Source organism: Macrobrachium nipponense, chromosome 40 (genome assembly GCF_015104395.2).
Source record: "Macrobrachium nipponense isolate FS-2020 chromosome 40, ASM1510439v2, whole genome shotgun sequence".
NCBI classification, from domain to species: Eukaryota; Metazoa; Arthropoda; class Malacostraca; order Decapoda; family Palaemonidae; genus Macrobrachium; species Macrobrachium nipponense.
In genome coordinates this window covers 36,739,632-36,760,347 of record NC_061101.1, presented here as the reverse complement: position 1 = coordinate 36,760,347, position 20,716 = coordinate 36,739,632, and the positions used below count along the sequence as shown (strand labels likewise).

At 38.5% G+C, this 20,716-nt stretch overlaps 1 protein-coding gene across 6 annotated transcripts in view; it reads right to left on the bottom strand.

The window, feature by feature from the left end:
* Positions 1–11,872: 11,872 nt before the first annotated feature.
* LOC135212084 (WSCD family member AGAP003962-like) overlaps positions 11,873–20,716 on the bottom strand; it is an 885,772-nt gene continuing 876,928 nt past the window's right edge. For all 6 annotated transcript variants that reach the window (XM_064245455.1, XM_064245451.1, XM_064245453.1 and 3 more), the window contains one exon: positions 11,873–20,703. In XM_064245455.1, coding sequence (XP_064101525.1) covers positions 20,309–20,703 — 395 coding nt within the window. In that variant the 3' untranslated portion in view covers positions 11,873–20,308. The remainder of the gene's footprint in view (positions 20,704–20,716) is intronic.

Sequence of the window (20,716 nt, the reverse complement as noted above, 5' to 3'; positions counted from 1 at the left end):
GTCCTTCTAATTTTTGTACTATTATGAATCCTTGCACGGAATGCCGGGCAAGGCGTAAGGAGCAGTGGAGGTCATTTTATGGCAAAAGAGAACATCAAAGTGTTTTGACTCTTCCTACTTGGGAAGGTTTTGCGCCTCTTCCCGATGTTTTGTCTCCTGCAATAGTCAACCCTCATAGTAGCGTTGTCCCCGAGTCTCATTCCTCTTTTTCCATTGATTCGTCGATGGAAGTATCTGGAGGCCGCCAGGCTGATGTTTGTAATGTAGCCCCTTCTTCCTCAGGAGTTTATTTGATTTCTGAGAAGGGTGAGGCTCTTTCATTAATCTCTTCCCTTCTAGAGTCGGAGGCGTCCAAAATGGTTTGCGATTTGGAAGATGCTTGGGCTAGGGGGTCCCCCGTCCTTGGAGGGGTTGTTAGCGCATTTTGTGGAGGCTCGCACCCCCACTCCCCAGTCTGGCCAGGCCATCCCCCCTCCTCCCGGCCTAGTCTTCGTGGGTAGCAGCAGTTGGCCATCTTGTATTGCTCCACCAGTGTCTGCTGCCGCTTCGAGTCAGAGTGACGCTATGGTGTCAGCCTTGTTGATGACGTACGGGTTCTTCGCACCGAGGGGAAGCCGTGAAGTCTCCACCACTTGTGACATCACTCCCTTCGATGACGTCTCTCCCAGTCGTCTCCTCTGATCCGCCTTTCTACGCCGTGACGTCATCACTGCCACCCAGTTCGCTACGTCTCCCTTCCTTGTCATCTGAGCCTTCTCTGGCACATCAGTCTGATGTCATATGCCAGGCAGTGCTTCAGAGGTTGGACTCTGTATTGGATGTGAAGTTGGCTGCCTTATCGGTTGGGAGGACTGGTAGGAAACGTGCTGCTTCGTCCCCGTCTCCTGAGAAGAGTGCGCATAAGAAATTAGTGCTGTCTTCTCCCTCTTCCCCCTCTACGCCCTGTCGGCATATCAAGCGTTGGAAGGCTAAAGACTTTGCCCTGTCTTCGCCTTCGAGGGAGGAATAACGCAGACGTGTTCCCGAGAGTGCTGTTTCAGGCAGTGTTAGTGTTGTGAGATCTGTAGGAGATGCTTCGTCCTCTGCTTCGAATCTCGGGCGTGTTTCCCCCCCACCCCCCACCCCATCCCCTGTCTATGCACATTGCGAGCGTGTTGCAACCTCCCCTACCTGTGCATGTGATGTTAGTGCTCCTTCTTCTCCAAGGCCTATTCATTGCCGTAAGGATTTCAAGGCGCCAGGAGTGTTGCCTGCCTCTCTCACTGGTGCTTCCAAGAGTTTGACTAAGGGATTGTCCTTCGATCTCGAGTGTTCGAGTTTCTCCCCCATCTCATGTATGTACGTCCGCCATGCCCGTGACCATTCATGGACATGTGGAGTCATCTGTGGAGGTAAGTGATGTTCCTAGTGTTTTAGTGGGTTCATCTCGGAAGCCGACGCATGGACCTAGCCCAGACAGGTTAGTTGGGGTTTCGGGCTGTTTGGCTGCTAACCCTTCCGTTAATTTTGGTGGGGAAGGTGCCTTAGAGGAGCCTACACATCCTTCTCATCGTTGTCTCTGTTGCCGGAGCAGGAGGAGGGAGACACGCAAGAGTTTCTGTCTTCCTTTTTGGAAGTTATTGATCTCATTCGTGGGTTTAACAATTTGGAAAGTAGGACTCGGGCTCGGTCGTCTTACACTCCTTGCTTGGAAGCCTTGGTGGGAGCTACTCAGGACCCCAAATCATCTCTTCAGCTTCCTTTGTCGGGCACATTCAGTCGGTCTTACAGAAGGTTAAAGCCTCTGTTTCTGACCAGGACGGTTCGCTTTGCTCCAGGGGCTCTACCAAACTACTACCCCCACCTCTCACGAGACATAGGAAGTACTATGCTACGAGCTCTGCATTTTTGTTGTCATGCCATCTTAACCCAGACGTCATTCGCCTGAAGCCTCAGCATTGGAATCTACGGCGGCCTCCATGTTGCAGACGGTTTCTTGGCTGGACCTCTGGTCTGTGGTTATTGCCAAGATAGCTTCTGACAGGTCCCCGGAAGAGTTGGAGAGTGCTTCCTCGATTGCCAGTCTGTTGCAGTCCGGGGGCAAGGCATTTTCATATATGGCTCACCTCAGTGCTAATTTATGGGCTAATCTTCTCATTAGAAGCTCTAAAAATGGGGGTCTGAACCTGTGAGAGAGTAGATAAGTGAATATCTAAATACTCAGTCTACTGGGCTTAACACAATGAGATATGAGAGATTTATTGCATTTGTGGAAGGAAAAGAGAACTGCCTGTTCAAGTAACAAACTATGTAGGCCACAGGGGTTTGTCACCAATTCTCCCTCCCCTTGCTAGAGAGAGAGGAGTATGTGCTACTGAGAAGCAGATTTGTCTATTGTATAAGAACAAAAGAAATAACTATAACCAGTATGGCTACCAGACTTACCTGTATCAAACAAGTTCCAGCAAATGTTGTCTATTCTTCGACCTGTCTGTAGGAAGAAGAAAAGAAGAAGAAAAGAAAATAGAGAATGGAGGAGACTCATTCTCTCTTCTACACACACAACCATCTTAGTTAAGATACAAATTGTCTTGCCATGGGCGCTGGATGAGCTACCAAACTTGTTGGGCAGCCACCACAGGACCTTTAGCCCCCCCCCCCCCCACCCCCCCCCCCAAAAAAAAAAAAAAAAAAAAAAAAAAAAAAAAAAAAACAAAAAAAAAAAAAAAAAAAAAAAAAAAGTGTCCAAGGACCTGTGGGTAATGTCTTTTAGGTAAAAGGGAGTGAATGTGGTTTGCTGAAGCCAAGAACCAGCATTCAAAATTGTGTGAACAGACGTTCTTCAATGCCAGTGAGGAACTTATATCTCTGATGTCATGTGCTCTAGCATGCACAGACTCAGTGACAGAACTAGCAGGCAAGGAATATGCCTGATTAATCACCTCACGTAACCAGAATGAAATTGTGTTCTTGGACACTTCCCTTCTGGACTGGCCCGTGCTAACAAAAAGTCTAAGACACCCAGGTCTTAGGTGACGAGTCCTTTTTAGATAGCAGCACAGAGCTCTGACAGGACTAAACAGCAACAACTATGGATCATTGTCCACAAACTCATTCAGTGAGGGGATAGAAAACGAGGCAAATCTGTCATCGTGCACCGAGGGATTTTGAGTTTAGCCACAAATTCTGGGACAAATTCAAAGGCCTCAGACCCCCCAACCCCTGGTGTGTTTCAAATCATAACTCAGGCCATGAAGCTTTCCAACTCTTTGAGGAAGCCAAGGCCAACAGGAAAACAGTCTTCAGTCAGGTTTCTGTCTGATGATCGACATAGAACTCGAGCGAGACTACTCAGGACCAGAGTAAGATCCCACATTGGAGGTTTGAGTTCTCTTTGGTGAACAGGATTGTTCGAAACTTCTGAACATTGAGATTTCCCGGGGAAAAGAGATGTCCATGCCCTCAAGTGCATAATCAACCTCCAAGGCAGCCCTGTAGCCTCTGACAGCCAATACGGAAAGACTTTCTCATCCCTGAGAGAGATCAGGAAATTTGCTATCCACTGAACAGGAGTTCCGAGTGGAGAGAAACCCTGTCGACGACACCTATCATAGTAGACAGCCTGGTTGCCCTGGTAAACTGCTGACGAAGATCTCCTGAGTTAGCTGGACATCTGGCCCGCAGCTTTGCAAGAAAAGCCTCTCTCTCACAGAAGATACTCGAGTCTCCAGCTGTGAAGAGATAGGGACTCTACCAACTGGTGGAACCTCTCCACATGAGACTGGCAAATGAGGTGATTCCGTGGGGGGGATTTCTTTTAGAACCTCTGACAGAAGGTATGGGAACCACTGCCTGAGGCCACATAGGTGCCACTATGGTCATCCTGAGATTTCAAGAGCTCATTACCCAGTTCAGGACCTGACAAATCAAGCAGAACAGAGGGAAGTCTTACACCTCAAGTTTGTCCCAAGGATGCTGTAGTGTCACTGCCAGAGCAAGAGGATCTGAGACCACCGGAAAGTAGGTTTCCAGCTTCTTGTTGAAGCAAGTGGCGAAGAGGTCACTCCTTACCTAGGATCTGACTCTGACAACTTAGCTTGTCGGCCACCACATTCCTCTTGTCTGGAATGTACCTGGCCATGAGCTCCACAGAGTTATCGATCGCCCACTAGTGCATCTCGACTGTCAACGAGTGGAGTTGGTGAGACAGCAGCCCCTCCTGTTTGTTCACTTAACACGTTTCCTGCGACAGCAATAATGGCTGGAATGCTGGTACTGCGACAGTAGATAAAAACTGCTCTATCGTCAGCACCAAAGGAGACAACAAGGGGAGAGGTTGTTCATGCTTGTCTCTCACAAGATAGACTTTGTTGAGGCAAGAAAAACCGTGACCCACCAGTGGGTCCCATCGCATCTGAATGGAAAATTCTATTCTACTGCAGTGCGATGGGACCCACCGGTGGGTCCCACTTGAATTTTTTTTTTTAATTAATTGTAGCTAACCACTCTGATCTATGAGACTGCTATCATGTAATAAATATTTATATATAATTTACGTATTTGAGGGTTTGGTTAGGGTTCCTTTTCTGTCTTTTTTATTTATATGTAATTTATATATTTGAGGGTTTGGTAGGGTTTCCTTTTCTGTCCCTTTTTTTTTATTTTGGCAGTGAATGACCTAATATGACCCATAGTTTTGAATCTTTTCTAAATTTCTATAAATCAATCGTAATTTTATATATTGTTTACCTTAGTATCAAAACTTTACACAGCATATCATCTTCTTCTTCAGCGGAAGATTTACCTATGTGGCACAGTAAGAGTCAATAGAAGTATCTTCCAAAGTCAGTTACAAAAGCAAAACTAAAGAGAGGTGAAATAAAAAAAGCCTTAGAAATAATGGATTGGATTGAAAGTATTCAACTTGAAAGAGTAAAAGATATGTTGTGACTCTATCAACAGTTCCAAACAACATGATGCTACTCTAATCAACACAGGTAAAGTCACAAGGACTGTTTTACCTATCAAGAAACCTCAAAGTGTGTTAGACTATAATAAGTGCAAGAAAGGAGTTGATTCATCAGATCAAATGTCATCATATTATTCACCTCTGAAGAAGTCAAGAAAATGGTACAGAAAAGTAGCATTAGAATTTATTGCTGGTACTTCTATAGTGAATGCTTGGGTACTTTACAATAAGTACTTTGCTGTCAAGAAAATGTCATTACGTGCATTCAAGGAATCTATTGTCTTATACTATACTAGTGGTATCATGAAGGAAAAAAACAAAACCAGAAAATCAAGTATGAATATTTCAGGAAAATCTTCACATTGTCTCAAAGAAGCAGGACAGAAAAGAAAAACAAGGAAACGATGCAGAGGCTGCAGTAAATGAAGGATCCAAAGTGGCCAAAATCAAGTCAAGAAAGGTTTCCACATATTGTGACTCATGTGATGGCACTCCATATCTATGTTTATCATGTTTCAATCTCAAACATAACTAGTGATATGATTTTTCATTAGCAAATGGAATGGAAAACTAATTTCTTATATACTGAATGTCAGACAAATTTTCTTTGCAATTATTTCAATAAAACTTTGTTTTTATTTTTTTTGTATAATTCAACCCATTGATAGCATATTGATCTACTAAAATAATAATTGCCAATTAAAAGTTCAAGGTTTTTTTTATAAATAAAATTAAAAAAAAATAATTTTGTTCTACTGGGGACCCACCGGTGGGTCACATTGCAGCAAATGAGAGAACAGTGTGACCCACTGGTGGGTCCCATCGCTGGAAACGTGTTAAGCCACCACTGTGGTGTTGTCCAACATCAGAACAACAAAGTGACCATCTACCCTCTCTCGCAACTCCCACAGACCTAGAAAAGCTGCTTTCAACTCCAAAATGTTGATATGAGGATCCCAACAATTGATGGAAAAGCACCTGAGAACAGGAGGAGATCTAGGGGTGGTGAAAGTAGAGGGCAAGGTTCCCAGATGCTTTTAGACAAAACTAGCCTTTATATTAATAAAAAATAGCCATTTTTAGCCACTTTAAACAAATTAATTTTTTGTTTACAGTAAGTACAAGGCAAAAACATGCATTTAAAATGTGTGTGAAAAACACACCCCTTTTATTAAAATCTTGTGGCAACAATGTCTTCAAACTGCTCCTCAACCTCACTGTCAAGTTTTATATCTTCATTGTTGCTACTTGTGCTTGGAGTGGGAAGGCTCGGTTAAGAAGATTGGTACATATTACTGTTAAACAGTTTAAGCATATCTAGCGTTACTGTGAAATCTTAGCAGCACTTATTTGTCAACATTGAGACTTATGTGCAAAATAGATTCCAGTGTGCTGATGTTTAATTTATTTTGTTATTTTCTCTTGGTGTTTGTCGCGAAAGAAAATATTTGTTCAACAAATGCATTGCTTATTGGAATTTAAACAATATTTAACACAATTTGAGCAAGTTCTATGAAGCAGTGTTCTCCTCAAGCATTCTCATACTTAACCACAGCTGCCCAAAACTCAACAGTTTTGGTGGGAATTTCACCTTTAAATTCCTTCTCCCAATTGACAAATAGCAACTTTTCCTATTGAGAACATAACTTTGCTGTCTTCATCTTTTACAAAGTCATGGAATGATTTAGGAAAACCCTTGTATGCTGTTCTTACTTGAGACAAACATTTTTGTGGTTGAAACAATCTGGGAGTTGTTACTATGACAGAATTATCTTCATGCCGTTTATCTAACTGACTGTGTGCTTTAATTAGAAATTGTAAACATCTTCCCTTTATTGTTTTCCTCATCTTCTGCAGGCAATTTTGCATCCTTTAAACACATTTCAAATTTGGCTCCAAACAATTTATTCTTTAAATTCATCAGGTCAGTAGATTAGCCATAATTAGCCAAAAGACAGGTGGCGAATTTCCGGGAAATATTTTTAACCTCATTGCTCGCAAATTAGCCACATTGGCTAAAAATAGCCACATTGGCAACCCTGGTAGAGGGACTCCTATCGTAAGATTCTGGTTATCCAACCACCAACGAAGGTCTCTTCTAACCTCTTCTGACAGAGGTACCTGTTGCTGAGGGGAATCTCCTGCCAGGGACCAGAACTCCCTCAGCCTCCACTGCAGAGATCGAAGGTGGAGGGGACCATGAGGGACAAGCTTCTTGAGAGATGGACAAGATCCTGAGAAGAACCTGCCACTGGTGAGCTGGTTGGTCAGCCTGTGACAGGAAGGAGCATGCCATTAACCTAAACTTCTGCAACCTTTGGTCTGATGAGAAAACCCTCAACACTGCTGCATCTATAGACATACTGAGATAAAGGATCTTCTGGCTGGGAAGCAGATTGGACTTCTCCAGGTTTACCACAGTACTGAGGCTCCCACAAAACTCGAGACGATGATCCCTGCCCCGCATCAGCTTTTCTCTGGAACTTGCCAAGACCAGCCAGTCGTTGAGGTGAATCCCTTGAGCATGAGCCCACATTGAAAAGGCAAAGACCCTTGTGAACACTTGAGGGACTGTAGTCAAAAGCCGAAGCAAAGGACCTTGAACTGGACGAAGTGTGAACTGGAATCTGGAAATAAGTATCGTTCAAGTCTATTGACAGCAGAAAGTCATTTAACCTCACTGCTGCCAAAACTGTGTGGGTCGTATCCATCCTGAACCTTGTCTTCCTGATGAAGTGGTTCAGCGTGGAAAGATCTATCACTGTCTTTAATCGCCCATAGCCTTTGGAACCAGAAAAATCCAACTGTAAAACCCTGGGGAAGGACGATGTACTTCTTCCCGTGCCCTTGTCCAGCATCTTTAACACTACCTCCCGAAGAGCTGAGTACTTCGTAGAGCCTTGAGCATAAGTTAGATGGATGAGGGCCTGTCTGAGAGGGGGGAGGAAAATCGAAAGGTAGTAGATACCCCACCTGAAGGACTTCTACTACCCACTTCTTTGCTCTGTAGAATTGCCATTTGGCCCAATGGCCTGCCAGGCATCCCTCCACCCATGGCAACGGGAAGGGAGAGGCGCCCTCTCTATCGACAACCCGCTCTGCCCCCTTCCTCTAGTGCCCCCTACTGCCTTGTATGGGCAAGATTGAAAGGGGTGTTGCTGTTGCTTAGATTTCGACGGAGTGGTAGACTGAGAATCATTACAGACGTTGAACACTTGGCCGGAGAAGGAGGAGAAGGCAGTGGCTTGCTGAAAGCCTATCTTTGGTATTGGAATGCCTCTGTCTATTGCATCTTCTAAATGTGTTCTCGGAAAGAAAAGTTGTGACTTCAGGAGGTCCCCTGTTATGAAAAGTCAACAAAGGACTCAGGATTCGCTGACCCCGCCACCTTCGACAAGGCTACATCCTTCCTAACCATGACTAGCACTGAGGGGACCCAGGCAAGCGATGGCCTTAGCACCAGACTGCAGCACCCTGATAAAGGAGGGTGAGCTAACGGAACCTCCATTAGAGCGACACGATGCTATCCTGGCCACTGCAGTAGACCGTAAGTCCAGCCACAACAGTCTGGAATACAGAAGAAGCAGCAGACTCCATAGCTGAAGCCTCTTGATAAGATAACGAAGGGCTCTCAGCCATTATCTGATCCAGAGACAAGCCAAAGCCAGGCTTTAGACGGATCATGTCCAAATTAAGGTGACGAGGCCTCAGTTGAATGAAATTTGTTGTATATTTCCTTTGCTGCATGAGAGTAAGAAGCTTAGAAGACCTAGAGCGACGAGCCATCCCGATCTAAGACCAAAGCATTAATGTGCTGCAAAATTGACTGAGCATGCCCAGAAAGGGGAAGCACAAACGAAGCTCTAGCATCCTGCCTCGCACCGAGCAAGGCCTCTATACCCAGTAGAGTTCATGGAAGACTGAGTCTGTTTCCTCCCCCAAGATCATTGAACTCGCAAACTAGATCAATAACCTCCGAAAAAGAAGACGGGAACTCTTAACTCTCCCCTTCCTCTGGCTCCGGCAAAGGAGACAGACGACACGAAGCAGAAGACTTAGCCACTGGGGAAGCTTTGCTTGTAAGCCTGGCATCACACCCTCCACCTGCAGGACTGTTACCTTGAACAATGGGAGCTCCTGAGAACGAGGGCTCAGGAATATTGTCAAGCAATGAATCATGTATACATCCTTGAGCTGAACCATGTACATGGTCGTGAGATGAAGAACGACGCACTAGAGAACCTCCTGGAGGAGGGGACTAGTCTCAAAGGTCTCCAACTCTAGAAGTGAACACTGCAAGTTTGAACTCCTAGGGGAATGAGATATTGAAAGCCTAGGCTTCTTGGACACAGGAGAAAGTCTGGTCTTCCCATACCACAGAGGCAAAGAAGCCCTACTAGGCTGAGAAACACGTCCACAGACACAAACTGCCTCATGGATCCTTTTCAGCTGTGCACCAATGTAATAGTTAATTGTTATTTGCCACCAATGTAAAGTACTTTTCTTCTTGTCTTGTCAGTTTAATGGCTTTTGTTCTTTTTTATTATATTGTCTTTATTTATTGTAGATTGTAGATACAATGGATTATTATAGTCTCAGGATTCTCCAGTCTCTCAGGAGGCTAGAAAGACACAGTGCAGTTTTTCTTATTTCATTGGCACAAACTAAATAATTACACACTTTTAAACATACAAGTTTAGTTAGTATTGAGTGTTGTGCTGCTCTGTTATCGTCTACTTGAGGCGAAGTGTTGTAATATGATGACATGTTGAAGTATAAAACCTTTGTTACCCAAGGCTGGTCAAACACACCCTCTGGTCGCTCTTTTACTTCTATTCTCTGTTTCTTTGCTTCTTCTCTTGACATTTCTTGAAAGAAATGTCTCCTCCTTAAAGTGGGGTGGTTTTTTCTGTTGCTGCCTTCTGGTCTTCCTCGTTGGTTGGTGACTAATGACGACGTCCATGGTACCTCCCTTTTTGGGCGGTAATTAATTTCAACACCTCCTTGCCGGTCGTGATTAATGACGTTGCTGGAAGTGTCTGGCTTCCGCTGGTTGCGGTCAAGGGTTATTTCAACTGTTTTATCGTAAAGCAGCTAGTGCATTCTTTAAATTGATGGTAACACGATAAACACTTCTGCGTGTGGGGGTTATGGTCATCATTACGACGAACACATCCGGCGTTTAACACAATTCTCTCTCTCTCTCTCTCTCTTTCTTATTTTATTATTCTCTTTTCTTTTACTCTCTCTTTTTATATCTATTCTATTTTCCCTAACTAACATTACATTGCGAGTGATGTCACGGCATACATAATTGCAGCGCGAGTCGATGGCCTCACTGGCTGGGAGATAAGTGCCTAGTTGATGATGGCATCCTGCTAGGCAGCAGCATGTAAGAGCCAAAGTAGTCGAGGCCTGGAGGAGGGGGTAGTGCTTGGGGTACTGGGAGAGGTCAACGAGCAGCCAAGAAATGTGACAACAGGCCATCTAAGGAGGGAGAACCCTGTAGGCCTAGGGACGCCCAAACAGCCGCCAAACAAAGGAAGCAGATGGTGTAGCCACCTCCCACAAAAGAAGGGGCCACATTATACCCAAAATCATCCTCTGCAACTCCTGATACTTCCAAAGATGAATCGATGGAAGAAATGGAAGGAGAAGGGCGTTAAAAGAAGCAGAGCGAAAATTGATAGAGAAATGGGATGCCGTACTGGCCACTTGAGGAGGTGAGAAACCTTCTCAAGAAGGACAAGAAATACTCTGTGATACACAGTCTGGTACACACTGAAAGGAAAGCAAAAGAAATCACAGGCTAACAAAGAAACCAGTGTGAGAGCGCAAAAGTGACTACCCCTCAAGACGGTCAAAGAAAGATTGATGCAACAAGAGGTACCAAGCCTTGTTGGTGACCAGCTTGCACCTCGTATATGCATGAGTTGCCAGATGCCACTGATTCCTTGCTCTACAATCTTTTACTGTTTTAACTGATTTTCAGCTGGCACTAGAAGATTATCCTGTTGTTAAGACCAAAGGTTTGTTCTGCATAGGAACAATGTGTATTTAACAGGCACTTTTAAAGTCTTTGTAATGTTTTAGATTTTAATTTCTAGTATTCAGAACTTTGACCAGCTCACGTTTCCAAATAGAAAATCAGAATAGGATCTTGCTGAAATTTAGTTTTTCAACTAGCGTTTAAAGGGGCCATTGTCCATGGCGACCCATATGAATACTATACACTTAACAGACACCATCGGTGCCTTGAGGGCCGTCAGTTTGTTGAGATCACTGAGGGTAAAGTTTGACATTATTTCCTCTTGCTCAGTCATTTTCAGTAGCAGAATTTCGTACAATCCAAATCATTCTAGTCTTCACCATGAAGTCTGTTTTGATAAAAGAAAAAGAGAAATCAAACTTAGTAAGAGAAAAAAAGGCCTACTGTAATTTGTTAGCTCAGCAGCAAGATGCAAGGCAAAAAAAGCCCTATTGCAATTTGTTAGCTCAGCAGCAAGGTGCAAGGCTTACAGGGCTTTAATGTCTAGTATCTTGAAAGTGCTGGGACATTGGTTCTCAGCTGCCATTCTCTCATCCCCCCAGCGACAGTGCTATTCAAGAACCTGCTGCTATTGCTTGGAGCACTTGATTGATGCCTTTGAAAGTAATTAAGAGCTTTCTTTAGCAAACGAGAAACACATGCGAAACAGAAAGCACATTGTTGGAAAGTAGTAATGTCAGTTATAAGTTTTAAACTTTCCACCAGACAAAAAATTTGGTTACATTTTGAGGCCTATTAGTTAAGGTGGGTATATCCTGATTGGGGATCTGGATCTAATTGCTTTCTCCTTTATAATTCTCCGAATGCATGTAATTGTATATGTATTTTTCAAGATAATAAGTAACAAGAATGAGGGTAATGCTTAAGAACACCTCTTTCATAGTTTGCTTTGTTTAATTTCTTGGTTTACAAAAGGACTTCTCTTTATCTCTGCAGCTATAGTACAGTATTATATACTAATAATTAGGAATTAAAATCTTTGACATTTGTTTTAGGTAAACAATATGATTAAATTCTGTGACACATCACATTTTAGCTGGACAGATGCTTTATTAAATACCAGATTCTGTGAATGATTTAGTAACAGAGCTTTTGTACATCATATTGTTTGTGAGTGGTCTATGAATGTTAACACATTATAATTTTGCTTTTTATAGTACTCATGAAATGTTTCATGCAAAGGGTGTACTCTATCATAAGCTCAGTTACACTGTGGACAAGATCATTCTAGCCCTACATTATGGCATCCAACATAGTTGGAAGATGACCGTCTATACCTATCTCTGTTGCAGTGATTCTCTAGAAACTATATCACAGAGTTTACTAAGAAAACTAGAATCATTTAAGTCAAAGGTAACCTTTGAAACTTTCATTATAACTTCATGTATAATCTCCAAAGAGTATTGACCAAAGTATCCAGATATAACACTTGGTAATTTATGACTGGTTATGGAAAATATGACTTGTTACCCTTGTCTTGGTTGATTCAGATAAAAATGTTTTAAGTTTTAAATCATGTTATCACATTTCTCTTTGATGACATAGAGCATATTATGCTCTCACATAAAGTAAAGGTAACATTTTTTAAAATTTATTTAAAATACTTTTTTACATTTATAAAAGTGAGCAATTACATCATAGCAAAAACCTACAGAACAAGGATATGGTACTAAACACACTACTGAACATTTTGGTAGATGGGTATTTTAGTCAAGAAAGTGAATGCTAGATATTTGCACAAATATTTTTTAGCTCAGATGCAAGTTTATATAAATAAGTGTCTTGTAACTTGACATTAGAGGTGCTTGATAAGTTATGTTTTCAGGTACACACTTTTAGTTTAAATCTGCAAGTAGCAAAGTTGTATCACTCATGAATGAGTAAATGAGAGGGGGCTGGTATTGTTGTTGAAAGCCAAAATACTACCTCACTACACTTTAATGACAAAATTACCCTGTTACCACACTATGCATACTTTGTCTTTTAAAGAATCTTGAAATTTTCCAAGATATTGAATCTTTTACACATGTAAATCCTCCATTCCTAAAGTAGGAACACATCACATAATAGGTGTTCTTATTCTATGACTAGACTTGCAAGGTTTTACATTAAAATCATGGATTAATAAGACTATATACAATTGTATTTTTGACATTTTAAGCCAGGTTTTGTGAAATTGGCAAGTTTGTTGTGACATTTTAATGCCTCAGTAATGCTACATATTAATATAAAATTTTATAAATATTTAAAAAGAAGGTAGTCTCATTTCTGGAGGGATACTACTTAATGCTGTTCAGCCTGTTGTTTGACAGTTCATTGTTCAGGGGAAAAAATTATATTTGCTAAGCGCATATTATCCATATTGACTAGAGTAGTTCAGCTTTCATTAAATTCTTTTTTTTTTTTCTCAGTATAGTTCCATGATAACAATTCCACTACTAGTTTGATATAAGAAATATACAACTTGGTTAGTTGGGCAAGGTTTCTGGGCCTAAGTGCCTGTTAAAAATATCAGTTAAAAATGTCTTGCTTTATGGGCTTATCCATTACAAAAAACTACAGTATGAATATGCAATAAATCATTCATACTTTTCCATTGTTAGAAATACATAATGTATCTTAACTTTCACTTTGAAATGTTGAAGATCATTCATACGAAATGCTGCAGATCATTCATACATTTCTTATAAATAAACTAACTTATTTTCTAGGATCTTATTGTTGTATAGTAGACTCGCAATTTCAGCAATTTGTCATTGTGAAAATGAAATTTTATGTCATAGTGCTGGGTTTTATGTTGAATTTTGTTTAGTATCTACCAGATTTTATTGGGCTTTCAACTACAAATATTGAAATTTTGTTACAATCTAAAGAGCTCATAACAATATGAAAGTTAAACTTATTTATATGTACATTTTGTAATAGTGTACATAATTATCTGTGTATGGACTTGAGAACTATAATAGCTTAACTAGCATTTCTTGTTGAATGCAGTCATTGACTAAAGGTATCACTGCCTGGGGAATGTCTCTCTAAACTTGCGACTCTACTGTACTCATATTTGATTAAACACTGAGTATTCAAGTAAGTGAAAGAAGATTGAGCTTAATTTTTCTCAGTTTTACTTTATAAATAGTTAAATTCAGAGTTGACTTTTTTAAATATCAAAGTTGACCTTTTTAATACCACTGGATTCATAGCCTATTTGAACCTATTCTATTTATAATTAAAATAATACATAGGTAGTGTCAAACTACAAAGTAGTACTAGATTGTCAAGTGAAAGACTTAGATAATTTTAGTCACTGTATTTTTCCTACAAATGTGGGAATGCCATCAAAATGGAAATCTGTATAATAATGTAGTCTATTTAAAGTTTAACATACCATACAATATTATTTCTCTGCTACAAATATGAAATAATGTGTAAGAACTAGCCTGCTTTCCTGACTTGATGCAAGTGTATTTGAAAAATCGAGCTAACTGAATTAATTGACCGGGTAGCTTAAATCCTAGCGCCTAAAATAAAGTATTTTGTAATTGGTATTTGTTAGTATAAAATACATCAGGTTTGTATATTTTGTTTTTTACCATATTGCAATCAACTTGGCATAACACTTGCAAAAGGGTACTTTTAATTTCCATTTATTAATGTAACTTCAAAAGTATACTACAATAATATCTATTAAGTTTGCGATATAAAAGTATTTTTAGGGTGTTACGGTTAAGAGGTCTGTGAAACTAGACTGCCCTAAACAAGAAATTTCTATTTCTAAAGCCCCTCCTTCCACATGGTTGAGCTATGCCTGATGAACTTTGCTCAATGTGACATCAGAGGCGGGAAAAGTCAGAACCTTATCTGCTGTGTCTCCGCTTCTGATGTCACATCGAACAGAGTTCATCGAGCAAAGCTTGACTGTGTGGATGGGCCTTTAGAATTCAATCTGGTGGCAACAGAAGATTTATCTATATTGGAAAAATTTTGGCTTTTGTTTAACCTTTCGTATGTAGGTAAGTTAGAAGCTAGGTGGGTGCCTTTTACTTTAGCACCCTCAAATTGTTAAAAGGAATGTATTTCTTTGTGATTGCTTCTCACAACAAAACCTTACATTTTAAAAAGAAAAAATTAACTTATTTTAAGAAGGCTTTCTTCATTATTTTTATTGTTTTGCAGGATGCATTTTCCTTTTTGGTTTTTGAGAATAAAGTTTTTTTTGTTACCATTAGTGTCTAGGAAAATACTTTAAATTATTTATGGTAAATAGGGTTACGTAGATAAAGCTCATTATATTGAACATATTCCTTAATGTAATGCTCTTGTATATAACTTTTTTTTCCACACACAATTTTATTTTACCATGTTATTTACCAAATTTTTGTGTTATGAAGTGCCTAGTCTCATTCAAGTAGTAAGAGCCAATTTGTTCTATGACTTGTGTTGCTGGTAGTGCTGAGACAAATGAATGCAAATACATTTTGAACAATTTAATTACAGCAGTGATTTGTCTTTCAAGTCCCAAGTGTGTTCCAGCCATTAAAAAAAAAAATCAAATCAATTTATGCCATCACCAGCAACTACTGACAGCTTTGATAACCATGATTAAATTTAAATTAATCATGTTTTCAGAAAATTAATTATAATCAGATTAAAACACAATGCATGACGAGAATAGCCCACAAAATGAATTTTCAGTGCCTTGCTAAGATATAGAATCTTGCTAAGACAATATAGAATGTCAGGTTTTAAATTGTAAAAGGGTTTAAAGAGGTAGGGTGATTTATGAACCCTTAAACGCCGAGCCGCTATTTACCAAAGAGTGTCTCGTATGCCGGCGGCGTTCGGGAGTTTTTTTTTTTAAATCACAGCACGCTTAGTTTTTACAATTAAGAGCTCATTTTTGGCTCCTTTTTTTGGTCATTGCCTGAAGTTTAGTATGCAACCATCAGAAATGAAAAAAAAAATTATCATATATAAATATTGGAATATATGACAGCGCAAAAAAAAATTTCATATTCTATACAAATCGCGCTGTGAGCAAAACGGTTAAAGCTAATGAGTTAATTTTTTCCATTGTATTGTATACTAAATTGCAATGATTTTGGTATATAACAAATTGTAAAACGATCAAAGCAACACAGTGAAAATATTATTACAAAATGATGCATGAATTTGTAAGGCGCGGACATAACATTTTTTTTTTTTTCAAAAATTCACCATAAATCTAAATATTGTGCTACAGACTTCCCGTTTGTTGCAAAATGAAGGTAATTGATTGAATATTACTAGACTAAGTGTTTTGGCTTACAATTGCAGTTTTCGGCCATTTCGGTAAGTTAAAGTTGACCAAAGGTCAAATTTTTTCTATATTGTGATTTAAATGAAAATATTTCAAAACTGATAAAAGCTACAACCATGAGTTATTTTTAGTTGTATTCTAAATGAAATTGTGCTTATTTTCATATATAAATCTTTATGTAACGTCTAATATAAAACTGTGCAAACATTACGACAAACTGATGAAAGAATTTCTGAGATTTTCGGCAGTTACCGTGCGAAGACGCAAGGAAAAAGTGTTTTTCAAAAATTCACCATAAATCAAAATATTGTGCTAGTTTTCCAATTTGTTGCAAAATGAAGGTAAATGATTAAATGTTACTAGAATGTAAGAGTTTTAGCAATTGCGTTTTTTGACCATTTCGGTAGAGTCAAAGTTGACTGAAGGTTGAAATTTTGGCACTTATCGTGATTTATATGAAAATACTTCAAAACTGACAAAAGCTACAACCATGGGTTGTTTTTTGTTGTATTCTACATGAAATTTTGCACATTTTCATATGTAAATCTTTGTGACGGATAATATAAAATGGTGCAAACATTACGACAAACTGACGAAAGAATTTCTGAGATTTTCAGCAGAGTTACCGCGCGTGGACGTAAGGAAAAAGTTTTTTTCAAAAATTCACCATAAATCGAAAGATTGTGTTAAGAAGAGTTTTCCAATTTGTTGCAAAATGAAGGTAAATGATTGAATATTACTAGAATGTAAGAGTTTTAGCTTACAATTGCGCTTTTCGACCATTTCGGTAGAGTCAAAGTTGACCAAAGGTTGAAATTTTGGCACTTATCGTGATTTATATGAAAATATTTCAAAACTGATGAAAGCTACAACCATGGGTTGTTTATTGTTGTATTCGACATGAAATTGCGCACACTTTTATATATAAAACTTTATGTAACGGCTAATTTAAAACGGTGCAAACATTATGACAAACTGACAAAAGAATTTCTGAGATTTTTGGTAGTTACCAAGCGGACGTAAGGAAAAAGTTTTGTTTCAAAAATTCACCATAAATAAAAATATTGTGCTAGAGACTTCCAATATGTTGCAAAATGATGGTAAATGATTGAATATTACTAGAATGTAAGAGTTTTAGCTTACAATTGCGTTTTACGACCATTTCGGTAGCCAAAGTTGACCGAAGGTTGAAATTTTGACACATTGTGATTTATATGAAAATATTTCAAAACTGATAAAAGCTACAACTTTGGGTTGTTTATTGTTGTATTCTACATAAAATTGCACACATTTACATATATAAAACTCTCTGTAATGGCTAATTTAAAATGGTGCAAAAATTACGACAAAGTGATGAAAGAATTTCTGAGATGTGTAGCTGATGCTTTTTAGTGGGAGAAGAAAGAAATTCGTGCATGCACGGCTGCAAACGCTTGTAAACAAAATAACAGCTTGATCCGTGAACTCCCAGCATCCCTTAAGGCGCATGATTTAAAATGTTTCGCAAACTAGGCCTATAACTATTTTTCCGCGAATATTTAAAAAAAAAACTTTGTAGTAGACGTATCGTATGTCAATTAAGCACCCGACAGACAATTTTAGTTGACGTATAATACGTCCAGTCGGCGTTTAAGGGTTAACTGTGTTTTGGTACATTAGACTCATTTTATTATCTTTTATTTAATAATCTGCCAATGATAATTAAAAACTGAAAAAGATGTGAAAAACATTGTGGTGCAGTTTCACCTCCCAAATATTTTTTTAAATTGAAACTTCCCACAGCTGTTGAGTGTCATGGCAGGAATTGTTGTGTAGGCTAAAGGTAAAAAAATACAAAGAAAAACTTGCTTACAGGAAAAGAGAATTATCCACATTTTGAAAGCGAAGCTAGCCATCTCTCTAGGTTGCTTAAGTAGATTGGTAGATTATTAAGTGGTTAACATTAACGAAGCCCCTCTATAAAATATTATCTGAAATGTTAGTGGAATGTAATGATTGCTTTTATAGTTTTTGTTTTCATTGGGAATAATTTTTCTAGATTTATTCTGGAAGTATTTTCATTGAGTGGTTGTTTTGAATATGATTTAGTCGTAGGTGATCAAATTAGTAATGAAGTGTGTGTGTTAGGTAGGGGATTTATTGCTATGCATTATTGGAGGAAATAAATCAAAGTTAAGCCACTTTAATGACACATGTGAATAAGAGCTTTTTGCATACCAATAAGTCCAGTGACTGACTTTTTGTCTTTATCAGTACATTTTTTAACATCCTTTAAGAGTTAACACAAATTAATTATTTTTTTACAATGAGGGGGGTAGTGCTGAATATTCAAAACTGACTTGTAGTTAAATGATTTAATAGTAGTAAAAATTTTAAATCTAGTTAAACTTTCAAAGACATCACTGGTAAATTGTGGTTAATTTAGAATAAAAGGAAAAGCATGTTTTCTACCAAGTTCAGTTTAGATGACTGTAGTAATTAGATTAGTATAATGGTGATTAATTTGGTTTCCTGTTGACACCATGGCATAAAAACATTTTTGACTTTGACTTTTAAGAGGAAAACTCAGATTGGTTTTTCCTTCTAGCCCATACATTTTTGTAAACTTAAAAGCATTTTGCAATATTTTAAGATTTTTCCTTTTCTGGCTAAGTCAAGGCAGGAATACTTTAAAAACTATTTTCTTTACCCAAAATAGTGGTGGTTTTTACTTTGCTGAAAAATTTGGTTTATTGACTTTTATGAGCATGAAAATTTCAGGTTTTTTCTCGTCAGACAGTATTTTTCTTATATTAGTATGCTTCATGATGTTACATACAATCAAGGAGACACTAATAGATTGCCAATAACAAAACCAGTGTTTTTTACAATTTGCACAGAGATATTGGGAATCCTAACAACAAATGCTTTTCAATGAAATGGTAATGTTAAGTAAAAATAATAGGCAAGGAATACAGAATCATAATGCATAGGCTTTGAAATAATTAAAACCACTGAAAAATCTCTGGTAACCAACCATCATGTACCCATGTCCAAAACACTAGATGAAAAGTAACCAAAATGTTTGCAAGTCATTCATTTCTAAATAAATGTCACTCTCTTGTCAGTTGGTTTCCCCTTTTTTCACAAAATTTTTAAAATAGTAGTTCATTCAAATCATCATTTTATTTAATAGTAATTCTATAAAAGGAATGTTGGAATAATTAATTACTTTAGAAACATGCAGTATGTACAGCAGATTATTGAAACTGCAAATTTTAAAGTTACCAAATCTTTGGCTGAGAATTTTACTGGTAAACATTTTTCTTGAAATTCCTGTATTGGCAGTATGTTTGTTTGTATGGTGTGTTTACGTTGCATGGAACCGGTGGTTATTCAGCAATGGGACCAACGGTTTTAAGTGACTTCTGAACCACGTCATATTGGCAGTATGGTAACATAATAGTTTGAGTTCAGACAGCCTAGGTTACTGGCAAATTAGCCTAAATTTTGATTTGCATTTTATGAATTTGCTAAAACTCTAATGATACTAACAGTATGGTGGTGACAGTCCATAGTTTAGTGATAAGTAACATTTTAGAAGGGAAAAATGCACTCTTTCATACCTGTGCAGGGCTTTAATGCAAACATGTAATATGAATCCTGTATAGGATCATGTACATGTTTATACATATTCAGTCTGAAAATCACCTTGATCACTTCATGCTAAACTTTCAAAAAGTCTGTAGTCTTCCCGAAAGGTTAAGCAAAATGGGTTAGAATATTTTATCAAAGTATAAAACTGCTCTACACCAACATCAGTGAAATTCTGTGGTTTAGTTAAATAAAAGGTGCTGATGATTAACAGATATGGTTTTTGTTCAGTGTAACTGTAATTTGGCAAAATGTTTAGCTTACTGTTTTACAACAAAATTTTTGTAATTTTCTTCACTTTATTAAAAACTACCTGTACTAAATACAAAATTTCTCTAACTCCCTACTGTAAGGTGTAATGTGCTGTTGGACAAGTGTACTATCATCTACTTGCAGATGCATTATCATCACTGATATTTAAGTAGTTCATGTTTTGTAAAACTAGTTTGACATCACCACCAGCTAATACCTCTCGCACTGCACGGTCCACCAGACGTTTGCAGCGATCAACTAAGGCTCGTAGTTTAGGTGTAAATGGGTCAAAATTTAATGGTCGTTTTCTTCTTTTATATATTCCATCTTGATGTCTTATCATACAGTCAAAATTACTTTCAGAAACTTCAAGGTCAAGAAATTCTAATATTCTTCTCATTTCCTCAGGTAGATTATCAATTAAGTCTTCGTAGAAGACAAGATGAAGAGGTCCTTCGAACTTCAACCAGTCTAAAGTTGTATTCATCCATGCTAGTGCTTTGTTCATCACAAATTTCTCCCAATCTGGATCAATAAT